The sequence below is a fragment of the Oncorhynchus keta genome, chromosome 10 (assembly GCF_023373465.1).
Source record: "Oncorhynchus keta strain PuntledgeMale-10-30-2019 chromosome 10, Oket_V2, whole genome shotgun sequence".
Classification (NCBI taxonomy): domain Eukaryota; kingdom Metazoa; phylum Chordata; class Actinopteri; order Salmoniformes; family Salmonidae; genus Oncorhynchus; species Oncorhynchus keta.
This window is the reverse complement of record NC_068430.1, coordinates 62,858,263-62,877,227: the sequence shown is the minus strand read 5'-3', so window position 1 is coordinate 62,877,227 and position 18,965 is coordinate 62,858,263. Positions and strand designations below refer to the sequence as shown.

General features: G+C 43.4%; 1 protein-coding gene across 3 annotated transcripts; it reads left to right on the top strand.

The window, feature by feature from the left end:
• Positions 1–1,935: 1,935 nt before the first annotated feature.
• LOC118389169 (UTP--glucose-1-phosphate uridylyltransferase-like) lies at positions 1,936–18,336 on the top strand. 3 transcript variants are annotated; one of them, XM_035778983.2, is made up of 10 exons: positions 1,936–2,111; positions 4,191–4,306; positions 9,005–9,112; positions 15,237–15,422; positions 15,617–15,750; positions 16,114–16,411; positions 16,727–16,924; positions 17,183–17,425; positions 17,587–17,691; positions 17,849–18,336. In XM_035778983.2, the coding sequence occupies exons 2-10, from the start codon at positions 4,208–4,210 to the stop codon at positions 17,954–17,956; spliced, it is 1,479 nt and encodes a 492-aa protein (XP_035634876.1). In that variant the 5' UTR covers positions 1,936–2,111; positions 4,191–4,207; the 3' UTR covers positions 17,957–18,336. The 3 variants fall into 3 exon arrangements, with proteins under 3 accessions (XP_035634876.1, XP_035634877.1, XP_035634875.1); XM_035778984.2 differs by lacking the exon at positions 1,936–2,111 and adding an exon at positions 2,878–2,996; XM_035778982.2 differs by lacking the exon at positions 1,936–2,111 and adding an exon at positions 3,013–3,205.
• The last annotated feature ends 629 nt before the right edge of the window (positions 18,337–18,965 follow it).

Below are 18,965 nucleotides of genomic sequence, written 5' to 3'. Positions count from 1 at the left end.
AGCGATGAGACAAGACTAACTACTACCAATGGGATACCACAACATTGGGGAGAAGAAAAATAATATATATCTCTAAATCTAGAGTTTTATGTTATTTTTCAGTTAAGGAATACCTAGGATAGGATAAGTAATCCTTCTCACCCCCCTAAAAGATTTAGATGCACTATTGTAAAGTGGCTGTTCCACTGGATGTCATAAGGTGAATGCACCAATTTGTAAGTCGCTCTGGATAAGAGCGTCTGCTAAATGACTTAAATGTAATGTAAATGTAAGTTAATATTGAAGTTTACTTGGAAATAGAAGAATTTCTATAAATAAGGTAGTTTATATCATGGTATGTGAAATGTTGAGTAACTTTTTTTTTCTGAAGTTAATTATCTTGTCAGACAAAATACAATCAATACATGTTGGTGAGGTCAAAGATGGTGAGGTTCATCGCCCTTTGCAATGAAACGCTTGACCACATGGTGGCAATGTTGACATGGTTATACTACTCGAGGACCCCTTTCAAATGGATCAAATGGTAGTTTAACCATATTAACAAGATCCTAATGGTGAAAAGCCTAAGATTTGTAGGATATTGTAATTTCCCTGTTACCCAATGATTTCTTACCATGAGTTATCAATGTTTCAAAAATAGCAGTTGCATGAATGAAAAGTTGTTTTTTTACAACCATCTGAGAACCTATCATGAAACAGGAATCAGTCATTTAATCAACCATCTGAGAACCTATCATGAAACAGGAATCAGTCATTTAATCAACCATCTGAGAACCTATCATGAAACAGGAATCAGTCATTTAATCAACCATCTGAGAACCTATCATGAAACAGGAATCAGTCATTTAATCAACCATCTGAGAACCTATCATGAAACAGGAATCAGTCATTTAATCAACCATCTGAGAACCTATCATGAAACAGGAATCAGTCATTTAATCAACCATCCTGGTCCACCAGGTGGAAGCCACTGTTTGCTCATTTTGCAGTGCCTAACAAACTACACAGCGGCCAGGGTCTGAACTCGAAGTCTACTGTTTGGTGAGCTGTGCTATGCAGGCAGAGGGGGGTCCGGAAGACTCATACACTCCAAGGAGAAGATGGACACAGTCTCTCACATAGAGATCCTATTAAATTACAATTACATGTGAATTATTTAAAACATTTTATAATATTTAGTGTTCCTTTAACAACACAGCGCATTACGGCTTTCACTGGTGTCTAGTCTCAAGTCATTGATGTCCATCTTTCATTGAATGTCCAATATTTGTTAACAAATTCCAGAAGGTGATCAAAGACTATATAGGCTAAGCTTTTGGGAACTATTTGAAGAGATCACATAAAATTACAAAAATACATTATTGTATAGTATTTTCATTTGATTTAACCTTAATTTAACTAGGCAAGTCAGTTAAGAACAAATTATTTTTTCAATGACAGCCAACACCGGCCAAACCAGGACGACACTGGGGCAATTGTACATCGACCTAAGGGACTGTTGTGATACAGCCTGGATTAAAAAAAAAAGAAGAAAAGCAGAAGGCCTCCACTGAGGTTTGGGGTGTGTTTGGGGACTCTTTGGAGGGGTGGATTAAGGCTCAAAAATGTTTGGGGAAAAAAGGCTATTAAAAGGAAAAATAGGTGAGAAGAAGGTGGTTTAGGCTATCTACTGAACAAAGTCATTATTGACTAATACTCAGATTAGTCAGCAGAGTTGCCATCTGAAAGTCATTAGGTAATTCGTAAATTATTTTATTTTATTTATGCTTTTTATTTTTGATGGAGAGCCTTTGTTATAAAAATAAAAGTTGGAAGAGCTCAGGTCCACCCTCGTGAACAAGATTCTGATTGGGTAAGCGGATTTTCGCATGTTTTGATTGGCCACTAACTCACCAATCGTTTGCCCTGGCAAGAAGCCATCTTCGACATTTCCGGTTTTATTTTGGCGTTGCAAGAAGCCTGTCAAAATAAATATACTCCTCAGGACAGTGAAAATGTACCTTTTAAAGTGTTAATTTGTCACTTGTTTCACAGGCCGAAATCCAGCTCGCTAAAGTAGCCAAGCACCTTGGAGTTCTTTGGTGGATTGATATCAAAATAATTATCGTCAGGTGGGTAGCCAATGCAATGAATTACGTTTGAAACATGTTGCGTGTGATGTAAATGCACTACTAGAGCCTTATAAACGAAACAATTGGCTGCTGGCATGGATATCTTAGTTGCTACCGCTGCTGCAGTATGGCTAACCTGCCCCTGCCTCTTCGTCTCCAAATGTACAGTGGCATGTAACCAAGATAGCGCATCGTGTGGCTAAAGTCAACCCAGGGTCAAATTAATCAATACAAATAATGTATGAACCGTACGCCAGAGTGCTAAACAGCCGCTTATCAACGGCGGGGTAGGACCAACCATGCTATAGAAGGGCTATGATGCTATTCAAGGAACTGCGTTATGGGGAAATGTGGGCAAATCTAACGTCACATATTTTGCCCACGAATGTGACGTATGGATACGACCAGCGATGCGTGTTCCATAATACATTAACTACATATTAATTCCCAACTCTCTCGGCTGCCTGCTGTGCTAAAGGTTTACATGTAGGCACTGTAGCCTACATATACATTCATCGGACATATCAGCTGGCAAGCACTTATCAAATAACGTTATGCGTGTAACTTAGTTCCGTTAGTGAGACATTTAGCGATTGTTCCATGCTAAGAGGGTTTGTCACTAACTACCATATCAACAAAGTCCAAAACCCCGCCTATTTCTATTAAAATACTATTTTAAACCTAACCTCAACCACACTGCTAACCTTATGTCTATCCTTAAATTAACACCAAAAAGAAAAACCTTTTTTTTTCTCCAGAAATTTCGACCACGTAGCCCATTTATACTTTTGTGACTGTGCTATCTAGTGGAAACCCTAGAGAGGTGGGAGAGCTGAGAACAGTACATCTGAACTGATGAGTGGTGTCTGGTTTACTGATGGATTGGTACGTTGTTTATTGAGACTGCAGTTCATATTTTCTCAAGCGCGAGCGGCTGTCACTGGTATCTGGTGTCAAGTCATTGACGTTTATCTTTTATTGTAATATTTTCTGGCAAATTACTGAAGACCATAGCCTAGACTTTGGGGATCTTGTTTGGATAAACTTCCTTGGCACATATTTTGTCATACGTCCAAAGATGTCTGTTTTTGAAGGTATGTTTTCTGTACCTGTCTGCTATTGATGGCTCTTAAACAGTTATTGTCCATGAATCTGTAAGTCACTTTTTGTCTTCTCTTAGTTTGGAATTATTTTCACTTTTTGAAAGGCATTGCATTCTTTTTACCTATCTAATTCTTCTGATGCCATCTTGAATTTAGGCTACTGAGGCTATAGATTTCACCACATCAGTATTATGCAATATTGGAAATTGCCAAATTAGGCAACCAATCTCTTAGTGGGGGATATTTTCATCTTGAGTGAAAATGTCAATTGTAACAATTGCATGTCAATTGTAACCAGAACTGGGTTGCTGCTATTTTTATATTATTTTCTTAACATAATACATCCTGTGTTGAACAGAGGGTGAATGAACCACAGTTGACTGGTTCAATAATGGAGGGGCAGGTAGGCTATCATTGGTTAGGAACGTAACCAAAAGGTTGCTGGTTCGAATCCCCGAGCATACTTGGTGAAAAATCTGTTTGTGCCCTTGAGCAACCCTCATTGCTCCTGTAAGTCGCTCTGGACAAGCACGTCTGCTAAATTACTTACATATGGATAATATTGACCCAATAGGCTTGACTTGTTCATGGTATAATGGACATAGGAAGAAAATGCTAGATGTCCATTGAAATAGATCCAATAAGCCAGCATGTGGGTAGACATTTGCATGGCATCATATGTAACCATGTTCCATTTCACTTATTGTAAAATAATGTGCTTATGAATGACTACAAGCTGCCTTGCTCGTTAGAACACGGGCATGCAGTTGTTTCAAGAAGGTTTTGACTGATCTTTAAACTGACCATTTTCTGTCTTTGATAGTTTTGAATGGTTCCTGCAGAATGAACAAAGTCCTTTTTTTTCTCTCTCTCCCCTTTGGCCTCATACTATTTGATTGTTTTGAATTGTTCAAGCAGACTGAATGATGAAATACCTCCTCTGTTGCTTTTTTTTTCTCTCTCCTTTCTCCGGCAGATCTCAGCAAAGCCGGGATGGCAGAGTTTCAGGAGAAGCTGCGGCTTCAGCATGAGACCTCCATGCACAAAGAGCTGGAGAAGCTGCTGACCACAGCCAAGGGGGCTGAACAGGAGGTGGGCCTGGGGTTTAGGAGTTTGGAGCGAGAGTACCTGGTGCATGTTTGTGTATCTAGGGTGGTTGTTTTGGAGGAGTGAGGAAATGTCTTACCCTCCCAGAACTCAGTCCAGCAGGGCAACAGGATGGTGAATGACCTGCGTCTCTCTCAATGGGTCAAACACAGATGCACACACTTCATGATTTCACAACATGGACTCGCTCTTTCTACCTCTTTCTGCTCCTCTCCCCATCTTTTCACCTCCCCACTCTTTTCTCCCTTGTTTACTTTAAGCCCCAGCAGGCTTGCTTTTAAACCCCTTCTCTATATGATGTAGGCCATACATTCCCACATAAATCATTGTCACTTTTCATCACCACTGAGCCCTCACCTTACAAAAGCATCAGCTATTACCATGCCATCCAACAAGCACAGTGCACAACTCATATGACCAGAAACTGGAAAGACAATTCTCCCTGCTTAGCAAACAGTTTGTATGCAGTTAGCATTGCTACTGCTAACTAAAGCATTGGCACGATGGCAAAAGCTTACAAGATAAGCATTCTCGCTCTGTATAGTAAGTGGTTCATTTTTTACTCTGCTCCTCGTTTCACTTCAAACACAACACATTAAAGTTAGACTGCGGAGGGGGGAGAAAAGGCCATTAAAACCCACTGAGGAGACCGGAGGGTTTAGGAACGAACAGTGAGATGGGCTAGGTGGGAGTTCTAATGATTATACCAATGGGGGCATTTAGAACACACTGAACTGTAACGTACATGAAAGCCATTAAGCAAAGGTCAAAAAGGAGGGTTGCGGGCAGAATGCTTTGATTATAGGGAGTGGGCAGGAAATGATGAAAGTCTACGCTTCACCAAACAGACTGCATCAACAGACTAGAGAAATAATGATGCCCATCATTTGTAATACAAATATTGAGTTCAGATGTAGCCTATATGACACATCAAAAAGTATTTAACTGTGTATGTTATTATTGGATTGGTGAGGCGGGGGTGTCAATGTAAATAGTCCGGTGGCCATTTTATTAATTGTTCAGCAATCTTATTGCTTGGGGGTAGATGCTGTGAACATATACAGGATCAGTGGGTCTCCCGCGGGATGGTTGAGCTAACGTAGGCTAATGCGATTAGCATGAGGTTGTAAGTAACAAGAACATTTCTCAGGACATAGACACATCTGATATTGGCAGAAAGATTAACAAGAATTTAAGCTAACTTCACTGTCCAATTTACAGTAGATATAACAGTGAAATAATACCATGCGATTGTTTGAGGAGAGTGCACAGTTATGAACTGAAAGTTATCAATAAACCAATTAGGCACATCTTGATACAAAAGTTTGAACATAAATGCAATGGTTCATTGGATCAGTCTAAACCTCTAAAATGTTGCACATACACTGCTGCCATCTAGTGGCCACAATCTAAATTATGCCTCGATTCATATATTGGCCTTTCTTTTGCATTTCAAAGATGATGGTAAAAAAAAAGTTGTTTTTATTTTCTTTATATTATCTTTTACCAGATCTAATGTGTTACTCTCCTACATTCCTTTCACATTTCGACAAACTTCAAAGTGTTACCTTTCAAAGGGTATCAAAAATATGCATATCCTTGCTTCAGGTCCTGAGCTACAGGCAGTTAGATTTGGGTATGTATTTTTAGGCAAAAATTGAAAAAGGGGTCCGCTTGCTGAAAAAGGGGTCCGCTTGCCGAGCGGTAGCAGAGAAAACAGTGTATGACTTGGGTGACTGGAGTCTCTGACAATTGTTTGGGGCTTTCCTCTGACACTGCCTATTATATAGGAACTGGGTGGCAGGAAGCTTGGCCCCAGTGATGTACTGGGCCGTATGCACTACCCTCTGTCGCGCCTTACGGTCAGATGCCAAGCAGTTGCCATATCAGGGGCGGTGATGCAACCAGTCAGGATGCCCTTGACGGTGCAGCTGTAAAACTTTGGGGACCCATGGCAAATCTTTTCAGGCTCCTGAGTGGAGATGATAGTTTGTTGGTGATGTGGACACCAAGGAACCTGAAACTCTCAACCAGCTCCATTACAACCCCGTTGATGTTAATGGGGGGCCTCTTCGGCCGCCTTTTCCTGTAGTCCATGATCAACTCCTTTGTCTTGCTCACTTTGAGGGAGAGGTTGTTGTCCTGGCACCACACTGCCAGGTCTCTGACCTCCTCCCTATAGGCTGTCTCATCGTTGTCGGTGATCAGGCCTACTAACCCTGTTGTGTCATCAGCAAACTTAATGATGGTGTTGGAGCCGTGTTAGGCCACGCAGTCGTGGGTGAACAGGGAGTACAGTAGGGGACTAAGTACACACCTCTCAGGGGCCCCAGTGTTGAGGATTAGCGTGGCAGACGTGTTGTTGCCTACCCATTTCCACCTGGGGGGGGGGTGGCCCGTCAGGAAGTCCAGGATCCAGTTGCAGAGGGAGGTGTTTAGTCCCAGGGTCCTTAGCTTAGTGATGAGCTTCATTGTCACTATGGTGTGGAACGCTGAGCTTTAGTTAAAGAACAGCATTCTCACATAGGTGTTCCTTTTGTCCAGGTGGGAAAGGGCAGTGTGGAGTGTGATTTGAGATTGCGTCATCTGTGGATCTGTTGGGACAGTATGAGAATTGGAGTGGGTCTAGTGTATCCGGGGAGGATTTTGTTGATGTGAGCCATGACCAGCCTTTCAAAGCACGTCATGGCTACCGATGTGAGTGCTACGGGGCAGTAATCATTTATGCAGGTTACCTTTGCTTCCTTGGGCACAGGGACTATGGTGGTCTGCTTGAAACATGTAGGTATTACAGACTCAGTCAGGGAGAGGTTGAAAATGTCAGTGAAGACACTTGCCAGTTGGTCCGTGCATGCTTTGAGTACACGTCCTTGTAATCAGTCTGGCCCCGCGGCATTGTGAATGTTGACCTGTTTTAAGGTCTTGCTCACATCGGCTACCGAGAGTGTTATCACACAGTCGTCGGAACAGCTTGTGCTCTCGTGCATGCTGCCGTGTTGCTTGCCTCGAAGCGAGCATTAAAGGCATTTAGCTCGTCTGGTAGGGTTGCTTCACTGGGCAGCTCGCGTCTGGGTTTCCCTTTGTAGTCCGTAATAGTTTTCAAGCACTGCCACATCCGACGAGCGTCAGAGCCGGTGTAGTAGGATTTACCCTCCCAAAATCAAAAATGATAATTTGCACCAAAGTAGACATCATGCAAAACTTCAAATCCCTGCAAGCTCCTGCACGTCATCTCTAGCTGACACCTTTGCTAACAGTTATTGTATCAATTCAAAACTTGCACAAGACATTTCACAGAATTGTCCGTTTTTAAAGAAATGTAGCCAATTTATTCATTGCTAACATTAGATACTTCATCCAGAGATTCTTACCCTTGCCTCGATTCGGCAGTCTCGTCCAGATCATGTCATTGGTAGTTCTTTATGATAGCCAAATTGGCAGCTAATTAGCGTTTCACTTTTGGGGGGTAAATACAGGCAAATATATTGATAAAGTCACCTTGTCCTAGAGATTTACACGGTTAATAACACCATGTCCCTGTTTGACCATTAGGTTTTATGACTCGTACTGTGGTACTCTATTCCAGTACAAGCACACCTGACTCAAATGTTTTACTAATTATCAGGCTGACAGGAGATGTGGCTCAAGGAACTCTTCTGGGTCCTCTCATCTTCCTTTCAGCCATTGACAGCACAGCCCGGGATGTCGAAAGTAGGTGGAAATATGTTGACGATCTAAATCTGGTCCCATACCCTTTCTGGATCGAGGGCCAGGAGCTCAAAGTGTGTGATAGTGTGAACACTTTTTTAGAGCTAATGGTACAGAAAGACTTACAATGGGGCAAGCAGTTTGCTACTATGGTAACCAAGAGCAACAGAAGACGTTTTGTCCTTCGCCGCCTTAAAAGGTTCCATGTGCCACAGAAAGACCTGGTTTGCATTTAGACCGACTACAGACGCCCCACCCTGGAATATTGCGCTCCGGCTTGACACAGCTCACTGAACCAGGCCCAGTCTGGTGACCTGGAGCGTATTCAGAAGAGGGTATGCCGCACCATCCTAGGAGGATAATCCAGTTATACTGAGGCACTTCAGACCCTGTCCCTAACCCGGCTTCATGAAAGACGGACACAACTCTACACTGACTTCGCCGTCAGCCTCCTAAAATCTCAATTTCTAGACTGGCTAACCCCTGACTGAATCACAGTGACGGGCAGGAACACCTACAGCCAAAACAAACTGACTACCAAAGTCTAGTTTACCAATCCTATATTTCTGCTCGTTGATTAATTATTCTCTTCAAGACCACAGGACATTATTGGTTTAGATTTTTGTAAATGAAAAAGGTTGCTCATATCCATTCATATTTGGTATGCTCATGGATTTGTGTTGACTGCTATATGAGTGTAAAAAAATAACTAATTACCCCCCCCAAAATCAAGCCCTTTATTAGTTGAATCAGGTGTGCTGGTTCTGGAATACATCAATTAAGTGGAGATGGCTAAAGTTACTAGAGGTTTGGGAGACACTGATTTAGGCTTTAGTAATGTTATGATTTCAATCGTGTCAGTATTTTTATCAAGCTATGTTCTGCGTGTGAATTGGATGCTATAATGTATCAATAATGTGGATCTTGATCATTTGCGTCCATGCAGAGTCTGATCCTTGGCACTTTCTATTTCAGATTTCCAAAAAGGACTTTGAGGGTTTTAAGAACCTCTTCCACAGATTCCTCCAGGTGAAAGGACCCTCTGTGAAATGGGACAAGATCCACAAGCCCCCAGAGGATCTGGTGAGTAGTTTGGTTTTAACCATGGTTTTAAAGCTCAGGCATTCGTCTTGTCATTTCTTGTGCAAATAACATTGTCATACAGATCAGCCTGTGTCTAAAAATGGTTCCCTTCCTTACCATTGGAAATCCATTGTTTCTGCAGGTGTAGACCCTCTTGTACAAAAAGGGATTATCTGACCTGTAGTTTATTTTATTTTGAATAAAGTCTTTGTTGCATATTTAGTGCTAGTCCACAAACTAGGGTCTCAGAAACACTGTTTTGAGTGTAGCATCTCTGTGTATGTTGGGTGAGATTAGATCTGTAGGCCAAAGCCCTCTTCTACAATGAACATCTGAGCAGATAGATGCGGCCCCTTTGAACTGAACATGAGAGCTGTAGTGGCTGTCATGTGACACTGGCTCTATGGGAGCAGAATGTTGTGGTCCTGTCGTCCTGCAGCATACCAGGGGAGAGTCTGGGACAGAAAGCCCAGTGTTGGGTTTCCTCCACTGGGACGGGAGCCAGGCGCCAGAACACCAAGCCCTCCACATGGTCTACGTCCCCATCCTCTCCCAGCTGACTGGAACATGTGAGGCTCCAGTCAGAGAGGGAGTGTTACAGCTTAAGGGTCACTGGGGCATGGGCTTTTCCCCCCCGAGTCTAAATGTTGAAGAACATAGCGTTTTGAGTAGTGCTGGTCAAGAGAGTGCGCCTGCGGTGACAGGAGGTAGACTCCGTTAAAGGAAGGAGGGGGGCGTTTCAGGGAGACCTGGGCTGGAACCACTGACCCATGGAACACTTAGGCCACATGCAGAAAGGCTGCATCCAGTTGGTATATAGATGCACACGCTTGTTTGTGAGTCTACATTCCCAAGCTCGTGAAGCCCACAGATTATAATGAGTACGTAGTAAGGTATGGAAACAAGCACCCCGCACCAACATAACTGAAACGAGGTAACCAGATCCAAGAACAGAGTGTGTAGCTATGGGCCAAAGCCAGCCAGCTATTTATCACCTGGGTGACATTTCAGTATCTCTGAGAGCCTGACACCCCACCTTCCTGAAATAACCCCCAGCTCATAGGTTACCTTATAAATAGCCTGACCTCTCCAGCATTCCAAAGCACAGCCTTGAGGGAGCAGGATTCTGGCCTGGGGTGATATTTGGCTTACCCTGCCCCGAACCCACCTCGTGGGTGTGTAGGCTTATCTGCTCTAGCAACCTCACTCTAGGACCGTCTTAAGACCGTCTTGTTTTGGGACGTGGTTCATGGTCACGACCATAAGGCTAGGTAGGAGTAAGGAACTTGAAACCGGATCTGGACTCGTTCCCCACTTGTGACATAGACACAGGTCCCGATAGATACCGTCTGCTTTTCTACCAGATTCTCCATTCCCTCCCAGTTATGTAATCGCTTCATCGCCAAGGACACACAGTATCTGCAAAACGCAAAGCTTTTGCTCTTAGGTCAATATTGCTTGTTTTGCAGAGATGACTGTTTGAAGTCCATGGCTGCTAGGAAGCCTGAAAATGCACCTCGAGTTTGCATTCTCAATATTTAGTTGTTCTAATGCTTTGTCGGCTAGCTAAGTGCATGGAATGAACCCTACATTTTGAGTAGCCTAGTGAATAATAACGGCCCAAGTATGGAACCTTGTGGCACTACAATATTTATAGGAAGCATTTCAGACATTGTACCATCAACCTGTACACTCTTGATTTGATAGTTTTCCACATTCTAAAGAGATTATTCTGGTTCTTTTCTGTTTCACTCTAGTAAAACTCTTTCTTTTCCTTATAAATAAGTGCTGTTTCACTTATCTAAATCTAGTCCAGTCTGTTGCCAGATTGGACTGTATTACTTTGGCCCAAACCACATTTGGTTCATGAATAAACTCTGTTAGATCCCCAGAAAACCCATGGATTATCTCAACCCTTATGAGTTTGAGCGACTGAAATTCTCTTGAAAGACCACACAGGAAGCCTTGCTCATCACATTTTCTAAAATTCAGTTTCAATTAATGGTGGTTGGTTTTGGTTTTGTCTTTGTAAAGGGAACTACGTAACTCACAATGAAAGTAACCTCTTTTTGTTGTTGAGAGTAATGGCACTTCACCTCAATAGCCCAGACTTTGGTAAACGCATCTTATTGTGCTGGGTTATGACTGACGATGGTGAACCCACACCTTCAGACGCTGTGTGGTCTTGACTCCAACAGAGCCATGAGAGACTATTGTGTGTTGCGAAGGATCCCCCATAAGGTAAGAAAAATTGGTATGTCTTCGAGAGCAAAATGTTCATGGTGATGGAATTAGTAATTAGAAAACCATTTGGTTACTTCTCTCTTGATCTTTTGATACTCTTGAGATATCTTGATTAGGGCCTGGGACGATAGCAGTATCGTGGCAAGGAAACAAAACAAAAAGCATATTTAAATTTTTTAGGAAAACGGCCCTAATGTTGGAATCAAACATTATATTGTCCTCCAGAGTCACAAGTATTTATTTTTCAAGCTATAACACACAATATTCTACATACAGCAGGTTTTAAAGGGCCAAAGTGTTTTTTCTGTTGTGTTTTAATGTTTGCCATGGAAAGAATATCGCAATACTGGTATCTTCCCCAGTGGCACGTATTCATGGATGCCAAGGGAAGCCAGGCGCACCAAAATGTTTTACCAAAATGTTCTTCAATTCGCAAGAGTCTGAAATGTATCTCACCAGAAAAAGCATCCGAGCGAGCAAAACAATGCCCCTCTGTCTCTGTGTAGACCATCTATCTATCCGATGCTGTCTGGTCAAAAAGAGTATGACATTGTTGCTGCCCGAAGCATTGAATGCAAGCGAAGCCAGCGAGCATTTGGCCTCCCTTGATTAAAAAACAAAACAAAACTATAAAAATAATAGCCAATCAGCGAACTCAACTGTGAATGGTCTTGGCGCACCAAAAAGAGTGTCAAGGGAAGTCCGTTTGGAACTTGCTTCATTCCAATCACATCAAGAGCAATATGTCATTGGCAGAAACAACTTGAATTGTTGCATCTCTTTGTTGTTAGCTAAAATTCTATACTGAACAAAAATAAACGCAACGTGCCACAATTTTACTGAGTTACAGTTCATATAAAGAATTATAAATAAATTGGGCCCTAATCTATGGATTTTACATGAATGGGCAGGGGCACAACCATGGGTGGGCCTGGGAGGGCATAGGCTCACCCACTTTGGGAGGCAGGACCTGTCAATCAGAATGTGTTTTTCACCACAAAAGGGCTTTATTACAGACAGAAATACTCCTCAGGATCATCTGGCTGGTCTCAGACGATCCTGCAGGTGAAGAAGCCGGATGTGGAGATCTTGGGCTGGCATGATTATATGTGGTCTGCAGTTGTGAGGCTGGTTGGACGTACTGCCAAATTCTCTAAAATGATGTTGGAGGTGGCTTATGGTTGATTAATTAACATTAAATTCCCTGGCAAATGCTCTGGTGGACATTCCTGCAATCAGCATGCCAATTACACACTCCCTCAATACTGGAGAGATCTGTGCCATTTTGTTGTGACACAACTGCACATTTTAGAGTGGCCTTTTCTTTTGTGCAATGATTATGCTGTTTAATCAGCTTCTTGATATGCCACACCTGTCAGGTGGATGGATTATCTTGGCAAAGGTTAAATGATCACTAACAGGAATGTAAACAAATTTGTCCACAAAATTTGACAGAAGCATTTTGTGCATATGGAAAATGTGTAAGGTTTTATTTCAGCTCATTAAACATGAGACCAACACTTTACATGTTGCGTTTTTATATTTCTGTTCAGTGTAAATTAGCCATGGATGGTAGATTTGGACTTGACTTAATTCTCCGTACTGGCCAATGATTATAACGCCGATTCTGATCCAACCATAAATTCATACATTGTGCCCCTGTGCTCGATTTCTATACAACTGTCAGCAACAGATGTGTCTGAAATAGCCAAATCCACTAATTTGAATGTCCACATACTTCTGTATCACGTTCGCAAGGAATATGAACTAACAGGTTATAGAGCAAACAACGCAATTATCACAACACATAGGTTGTAAAATGGCATTTAATGATATTTAATCTTGATTTGACTTTCTGACATGAGAGTTGTGAGATCTTGGATATTGTAGAGCTTGGGCCAGTCTTTGGTCATGTCAAAATGGTGACCAACATGAAGATTTAGCCTAAATGTTGTTTAAAATATATATTTTTTGCAGCTAAAGGTCAGCTATTTAAGAATCCTTATTGAAGATTATTTTAGCCTGTATGTCTTGAGGGAAGTAGAATGACCCGGCTCTCCAGACTCCTATTCATTTAAAAGGGGCCATAGTTGTGGCCTAGTTGTCAGCCTAGTGGTTGAACTATAAAAGGGTCTTGAACCCTCTACCACCTAACAAGTGTCTTACACGTTGCTTTGTGTATTTTCCAATAGTCCATACACACTGAATACAGTACACACTGTGAAACAATAAATGGGGTTTGTTGAGAGAAGTGCATAGCCTGCCTCCTCTGTAGCCTATAGGGCACGTTTCCCGGAATGTAAGCCTTTTGTTTTAGTACAGGACTAGGCTTTCTCCTAATCTGTCTGGTCCTGGAGAACACTGCCCATAGCATTGGGATATCAAATTATAGGATAGCTTTGAAATGGCCTATTGTGGGTGTATCTGTGGGAAGACATTGTCAATATACTGTGAGGATTCCTTCATGGTTTGAATTCCTTCATGGTCACACTCTCGTCTCAATGGTTCGTCCCATGAAGGTGTGAGCAGTAAGGAAGAGGATGAGGCCTGGCTGCCTGTTACCATGCCAACTCTGAAAGGGTAGCCTCCCTCCGACGGTGCAGGAAGTGTGTTGAAACGTTGAGCAGGAGGTGTCCTCGCACCCTCCTTTGTCTGTCTATGCATGTGAGGAGGATGGTGATGGGAGGGAGGTAAAGTAAGGAGGTGTGTCTGTATGTGTGTTGAAGGCAGTGTAACGGATTGCGTAGAAGTTGAGGTCTTGAGTGTGACACACACACACACACACACACACACACACACTATATTTACTCCTTGTACAACACAAGAGGACAAAAAGGACGTGTAATTTTTCCATTTGCCAACAGCGGGGCCAGTAAAGGCCAGAGGGCCTGTTCCTTGTCCCCTGGGAAGTATTCTAAATGACTGGAAGTACAGGAAAGGACATTCAAATGGTTAATTATACCCACAAAGTCTGACTATACCCCATCCAGCTTACTGTATTCAGCTCACGGTAAAACATACCATATTAACAGTTTGCCCTTTTCAATTATGTAGGCTATCGCTGTACCTTGATGTAGGCATTTTCTGCAGGGGTGTTATGTTCTTCCCTCAGTCTCTGTGTGAGGATGTACTTTAGCTCCACCGCTCTGGGTTTTGACAGCTGTTGCCATGGCTTCACTGAGTAGCACTGTTGTGTAATAGGAGTTTGGAGTGATGCCAGCTCCCTCCTCCTCTCCAACCCTCCAAAAACAGAGCACTCCACCCCCCCCTCACCCTACCTTGAGCAACTTCAATACTGCCCCCAAGCTGTTAACTGCTGAACTGAAGATCCAACATCAAGGATCACTTTCACAGGGATTGATATAAAAGGTTGCCTGTGGCAAGTGAACTGAGCAGTCGGCAAGTTCAGTCTTCTCTGTGGTTAACCCGTTGGACAGGTGAATTATTATATTGACAACGACCAAACCGCAACAAATTCCTGTAGCCTAAACTGATATCGGGACCCTCCCCATTGTTTAATAGAATCCATCAATTTCTGTCATTTATGTGTAACTTACTCACTACTTTGTTAATGGAGGAACGTGTGGCCTGCACTGAAGTGTTCTCAACATTGCCAGTCTGCGTTTAAACAGCTATACATTTCTGGGCAAGTGGGCAAGTGGTGGTTCTGTAGCTCAGTTGGTAGAGCATGGCGCTTGTAACGCCAGGGTAGTGGGTTCGATTCCCGGGACCACCCATACGTAGAATGTATGCACACATGACTGTAAGTCGCTTTGGATAAAAGCGTCTGCTAAATGGCATTTATTATTATTATTATACATCTTCAGGCTACTCCTAGTATCTGACCTCTGACCTGTACTTCTTTCCCTTTCTGTTGCAGATCCACCCCTATGACAAGATCAAGGCCCAGGTGCTGCCGGACAGCGTGGCGGCCAGCCTCAACAAGCTGGTGGTGGTCAAGCTCAACGGAGGCCTTGGCACCAGCATGGGCTGCAAGGGCCCCAAGAGTGTCATCAGTGTCCGCAATGAGAACACCTTCCTGGACCTCACTGTCCATCAAATAGAGGTAAAGGATACTGTACTGTACCATTGTTTTTGGTCCGAGTGAACATAACACTTAAAAGATATCAGAATATTCAGTATGAGCCAGAATGTTGACTAGAGCTAGTTATTGTAGTACTAGATATTCCTATTTCTACATTCAACATCATTTATGACGGAATGACAAACTCCAGTTGTAAAAATGCCTCTCCCTCTCAGCACTTAAACAAGACATTCAACGTGGACGTGCCTCTGGTTCTCATGAACTCCTTCAACACAGACGAGGACACTAAGAAGATCCTGCAGAAGTACACACACCACCGGGTGCACATCCACACGTTCAACCAGAGCAGGTAACACACACACAGACGTCCGCGCCTACAGAAATATACACATGGGTTGTGTTCAGCAGGGCACACTGTTTTAAAGCGTTTTTGCAATGTAAAATCCTAATGAGCGTTGCTCTTGGACAAGTTCAGGTACATTCCATTTTCTCTGTACTGGACATGATCCTGTTCTATTACAATCCTCCTTAACTCTTTCCTGAACATCCTCTCCTTTTTACACCCATCCATCGCTCTTCCACTCTCCATTTCCCTCTCTTCTCACCTCTACCTCACTTGACAGGTTGTCATTGTAAATAAGAATCAGTTCTCATTGACTTACCTGTATAGATAAAGGTAAATAACATTAAAACTCTCCTCCTGCCGCTCTAGATACCCGAGGATCAACAAGGAGTCCCTGCTGCCTGTGGCTAAGGACCTGGGAATGCACGGCGACCACGCAGACGCCTGGTACCCGCCCGGCCACGGAGACATCTACGCCAGCTTTTACAACTCCGGCCTGCTGGACCAGCTGATCGCCGCGGGCAAGGAGTACATCTTCGTGTCCAACATAGACAACCTGGGTGCCACCGTGGACCTGTTCATCCTCAACCACCTGATGACGCAGCCCAAAGACAAGCGCTGCGAGTTCATCATGGAGGTGACGGACAAGACCCGCGCAGACGTCAAGGTGAGCAGAGGTTTGTGTGCTAGCTAGAAGCAGGCAAGGGGTACTGCTGGTTCTCTTTTCTCCCTGGTGGTTCATTAAATTGTTACTGTCGCTGAATGTCAGAGTCCTCACCTCGGCAGTATTTGGGGACCTTGGGGCTAAAGATTTAAGACCGTTAAGTGATAAAGCAACAATGGTAGAGGATGAAAAGATCATGATGAAAGTGACTTCCCTACAATTGTATGATCCGTATTGTACCGCAATGTAAAATGGCATACAGCCTATCATTTCCTGACTGCTCATGGTTTCTGCCACGCCTCTCAATCTCCTCCGCAGGGTGGCACGCTGATCCAGTACGACGACAAGCTGCGTCTGCTGGAGATTGCCCAGGTGCCCAAAGCCCACGTGGACGAGTTCAAGTCGGTCACCAAGTTCAAGATCTTCAACACCAACAACCTGTGGATCTCCCTGGCCGCCATTAAGAGGCTGCACGAGCAGAACGCCATGGACATGGAGATCATCGTCAACCCCAAGGTGAGAGGACGGATGAAAGGAGAGCCTTAATATTCTGGTATCTGTATCTACAGTGGGTTTAGTTCGTAGCCATGTGTTTTAGGGTTTCCTTTGAAATTCTCTTAACCATCCCATTTTATATGAATTAATATTTTTCAGATGGCAGTCAACCATGGCCTCGAGTGACTCAACTACGATTAGATTTGCATCACTTTGTAATAGCCGCCACAAACTCACTGAACGTTAGCACCAATTACCCTTCAACTACCTCCTCCCCAGACGCTGGACGGTGGTCTGAACGTGATCCAGTTAGAAACAGCGGTGGGCGCCGCGATCAAGGCCTTCGACAACGCCCTAGGTGTCAACGTGCCCCGTAGCCGCTTCCTTCCCGTCAAGACCTCGTCGGACCTGCTGCTGGTCATGTCAAACCTCTACAGCCTGGATGCCGGCTCGCTCACCATGAGCAAGAAGAGGGAGTTCCCCTCCACGCCACACGTCAAGCTGGGCAGCTCTTTCACCAAGGTAATGGAACCAAAATGTAGATTTCAATGCATTTTGTCGAGTCATTATGGCAGACATTTTGATTTTATATATATTTGTGTGGGTCTTTGAAGGAGGTAGTCATTCATATTTCATGGTTTGAATAGGTTCTTGACAGTAGAAGTGACCTGTTCTGGTTGTAGGTCCATGACTTCCTGATGAGGTTTGAGAGCATCCCAGACATGCTAGAACTGGATCACCTGACAGTTTCAGGGGACGTCACCTTTGGAAAGAACGTCTCTCTCAAGGTAAAGGCTTCATACCCGAAATGGTACCTCATTCCTATTGCATAGTATTTACTTGGAATATAGAAAATTGATACTGGGCTAGTTTTGCTTGACATCTCTAACTGTTGATGTTTTGTGTGTTACATTTGTCTACACCCCCTCACTATCCATTCCACAGGGAACTGTCATCATTATTGCCAATCACGGAGATAGGATTGATATTCCTGCCGGAGCGGTGCTGGAAAACAAGATTGTATCTGGCAACCTGCGCATCCTCGACCACTAAAGGCCTTCAGGACACAGACGAGACTCAAGGCCAAGAACAAACTATACCTAGGACTGTTGCAGAGCAAGAAAGACACAGGGTGCCGTTCCACAGTTATGTGATCCACCATTTCAGATAGACTACCGCAATCAGGGTAATTTTAAATCAGCTTAAAACGGATAGGATGGTCCTCCTAATGAGTGTTGTGGTTCAGCATACCATGCAAACACAAGGCTTCCGTTGGATACGAAAGCTGTTAGAGGGTTCTAAGGCTGTGTTTACACAAGCAGCACAACTGAATTTTCCCCCAATTATTTGACAAAAGAGATCAGAATTGGGCTGCCTGTGGAAACAGCCTCTGTTGCAAATTCTGAACTAACCTGAATAAAGTACAGTATGGATTCAACGTGTCAGTCTCTTGATTTTAAAACTAGAAAATCAAAGGTGCGGCCCTCAAGTGTACGTCTATTGCAGTCCACTACAACCCTAAACTAGCGCACCCATTTCTAATAATTATCTAGTTGGAGCAAAAACCTACAGGTGGGTAGCTCTCCAGGAACAGGGTCGGAGAGCCCTGGTCTAATGGTTCTTTTGTAATGGGTGCATCAAGTCTAGCAGCTTCCTCACAGACAAAGTGGAAATGCTTCTATATTGTCCCATGTTTTATTCAGTTTCCTGGGATTCAAGACAAAATGCTCAGGCATGCGGTCAGATTTTCAGTTTGCCACACTTCATAACCCATCACAACCAGAGCAGCAATGAGGGCCCAACAGACAGACATCCACAGGCACTCAAACAGTATACTATTGTCTGTCTTTGATAGTTATCAAAAGTAGGCACTTTTGAAGTAGACTGCTTCTTATATACCATTGGATGAGGTGTAACGTTCACTGTGCAGACAGGCAGTTAATAGAACTGGGTAATAAGACTGTTTTGGTTCGAGCTTGACTCCAGAAACCAATGTTCGCTCATGCAATACAACAGGTGAGAACGCTGGATAGAACTGTCACACGACTGATGCAGTGGCGTT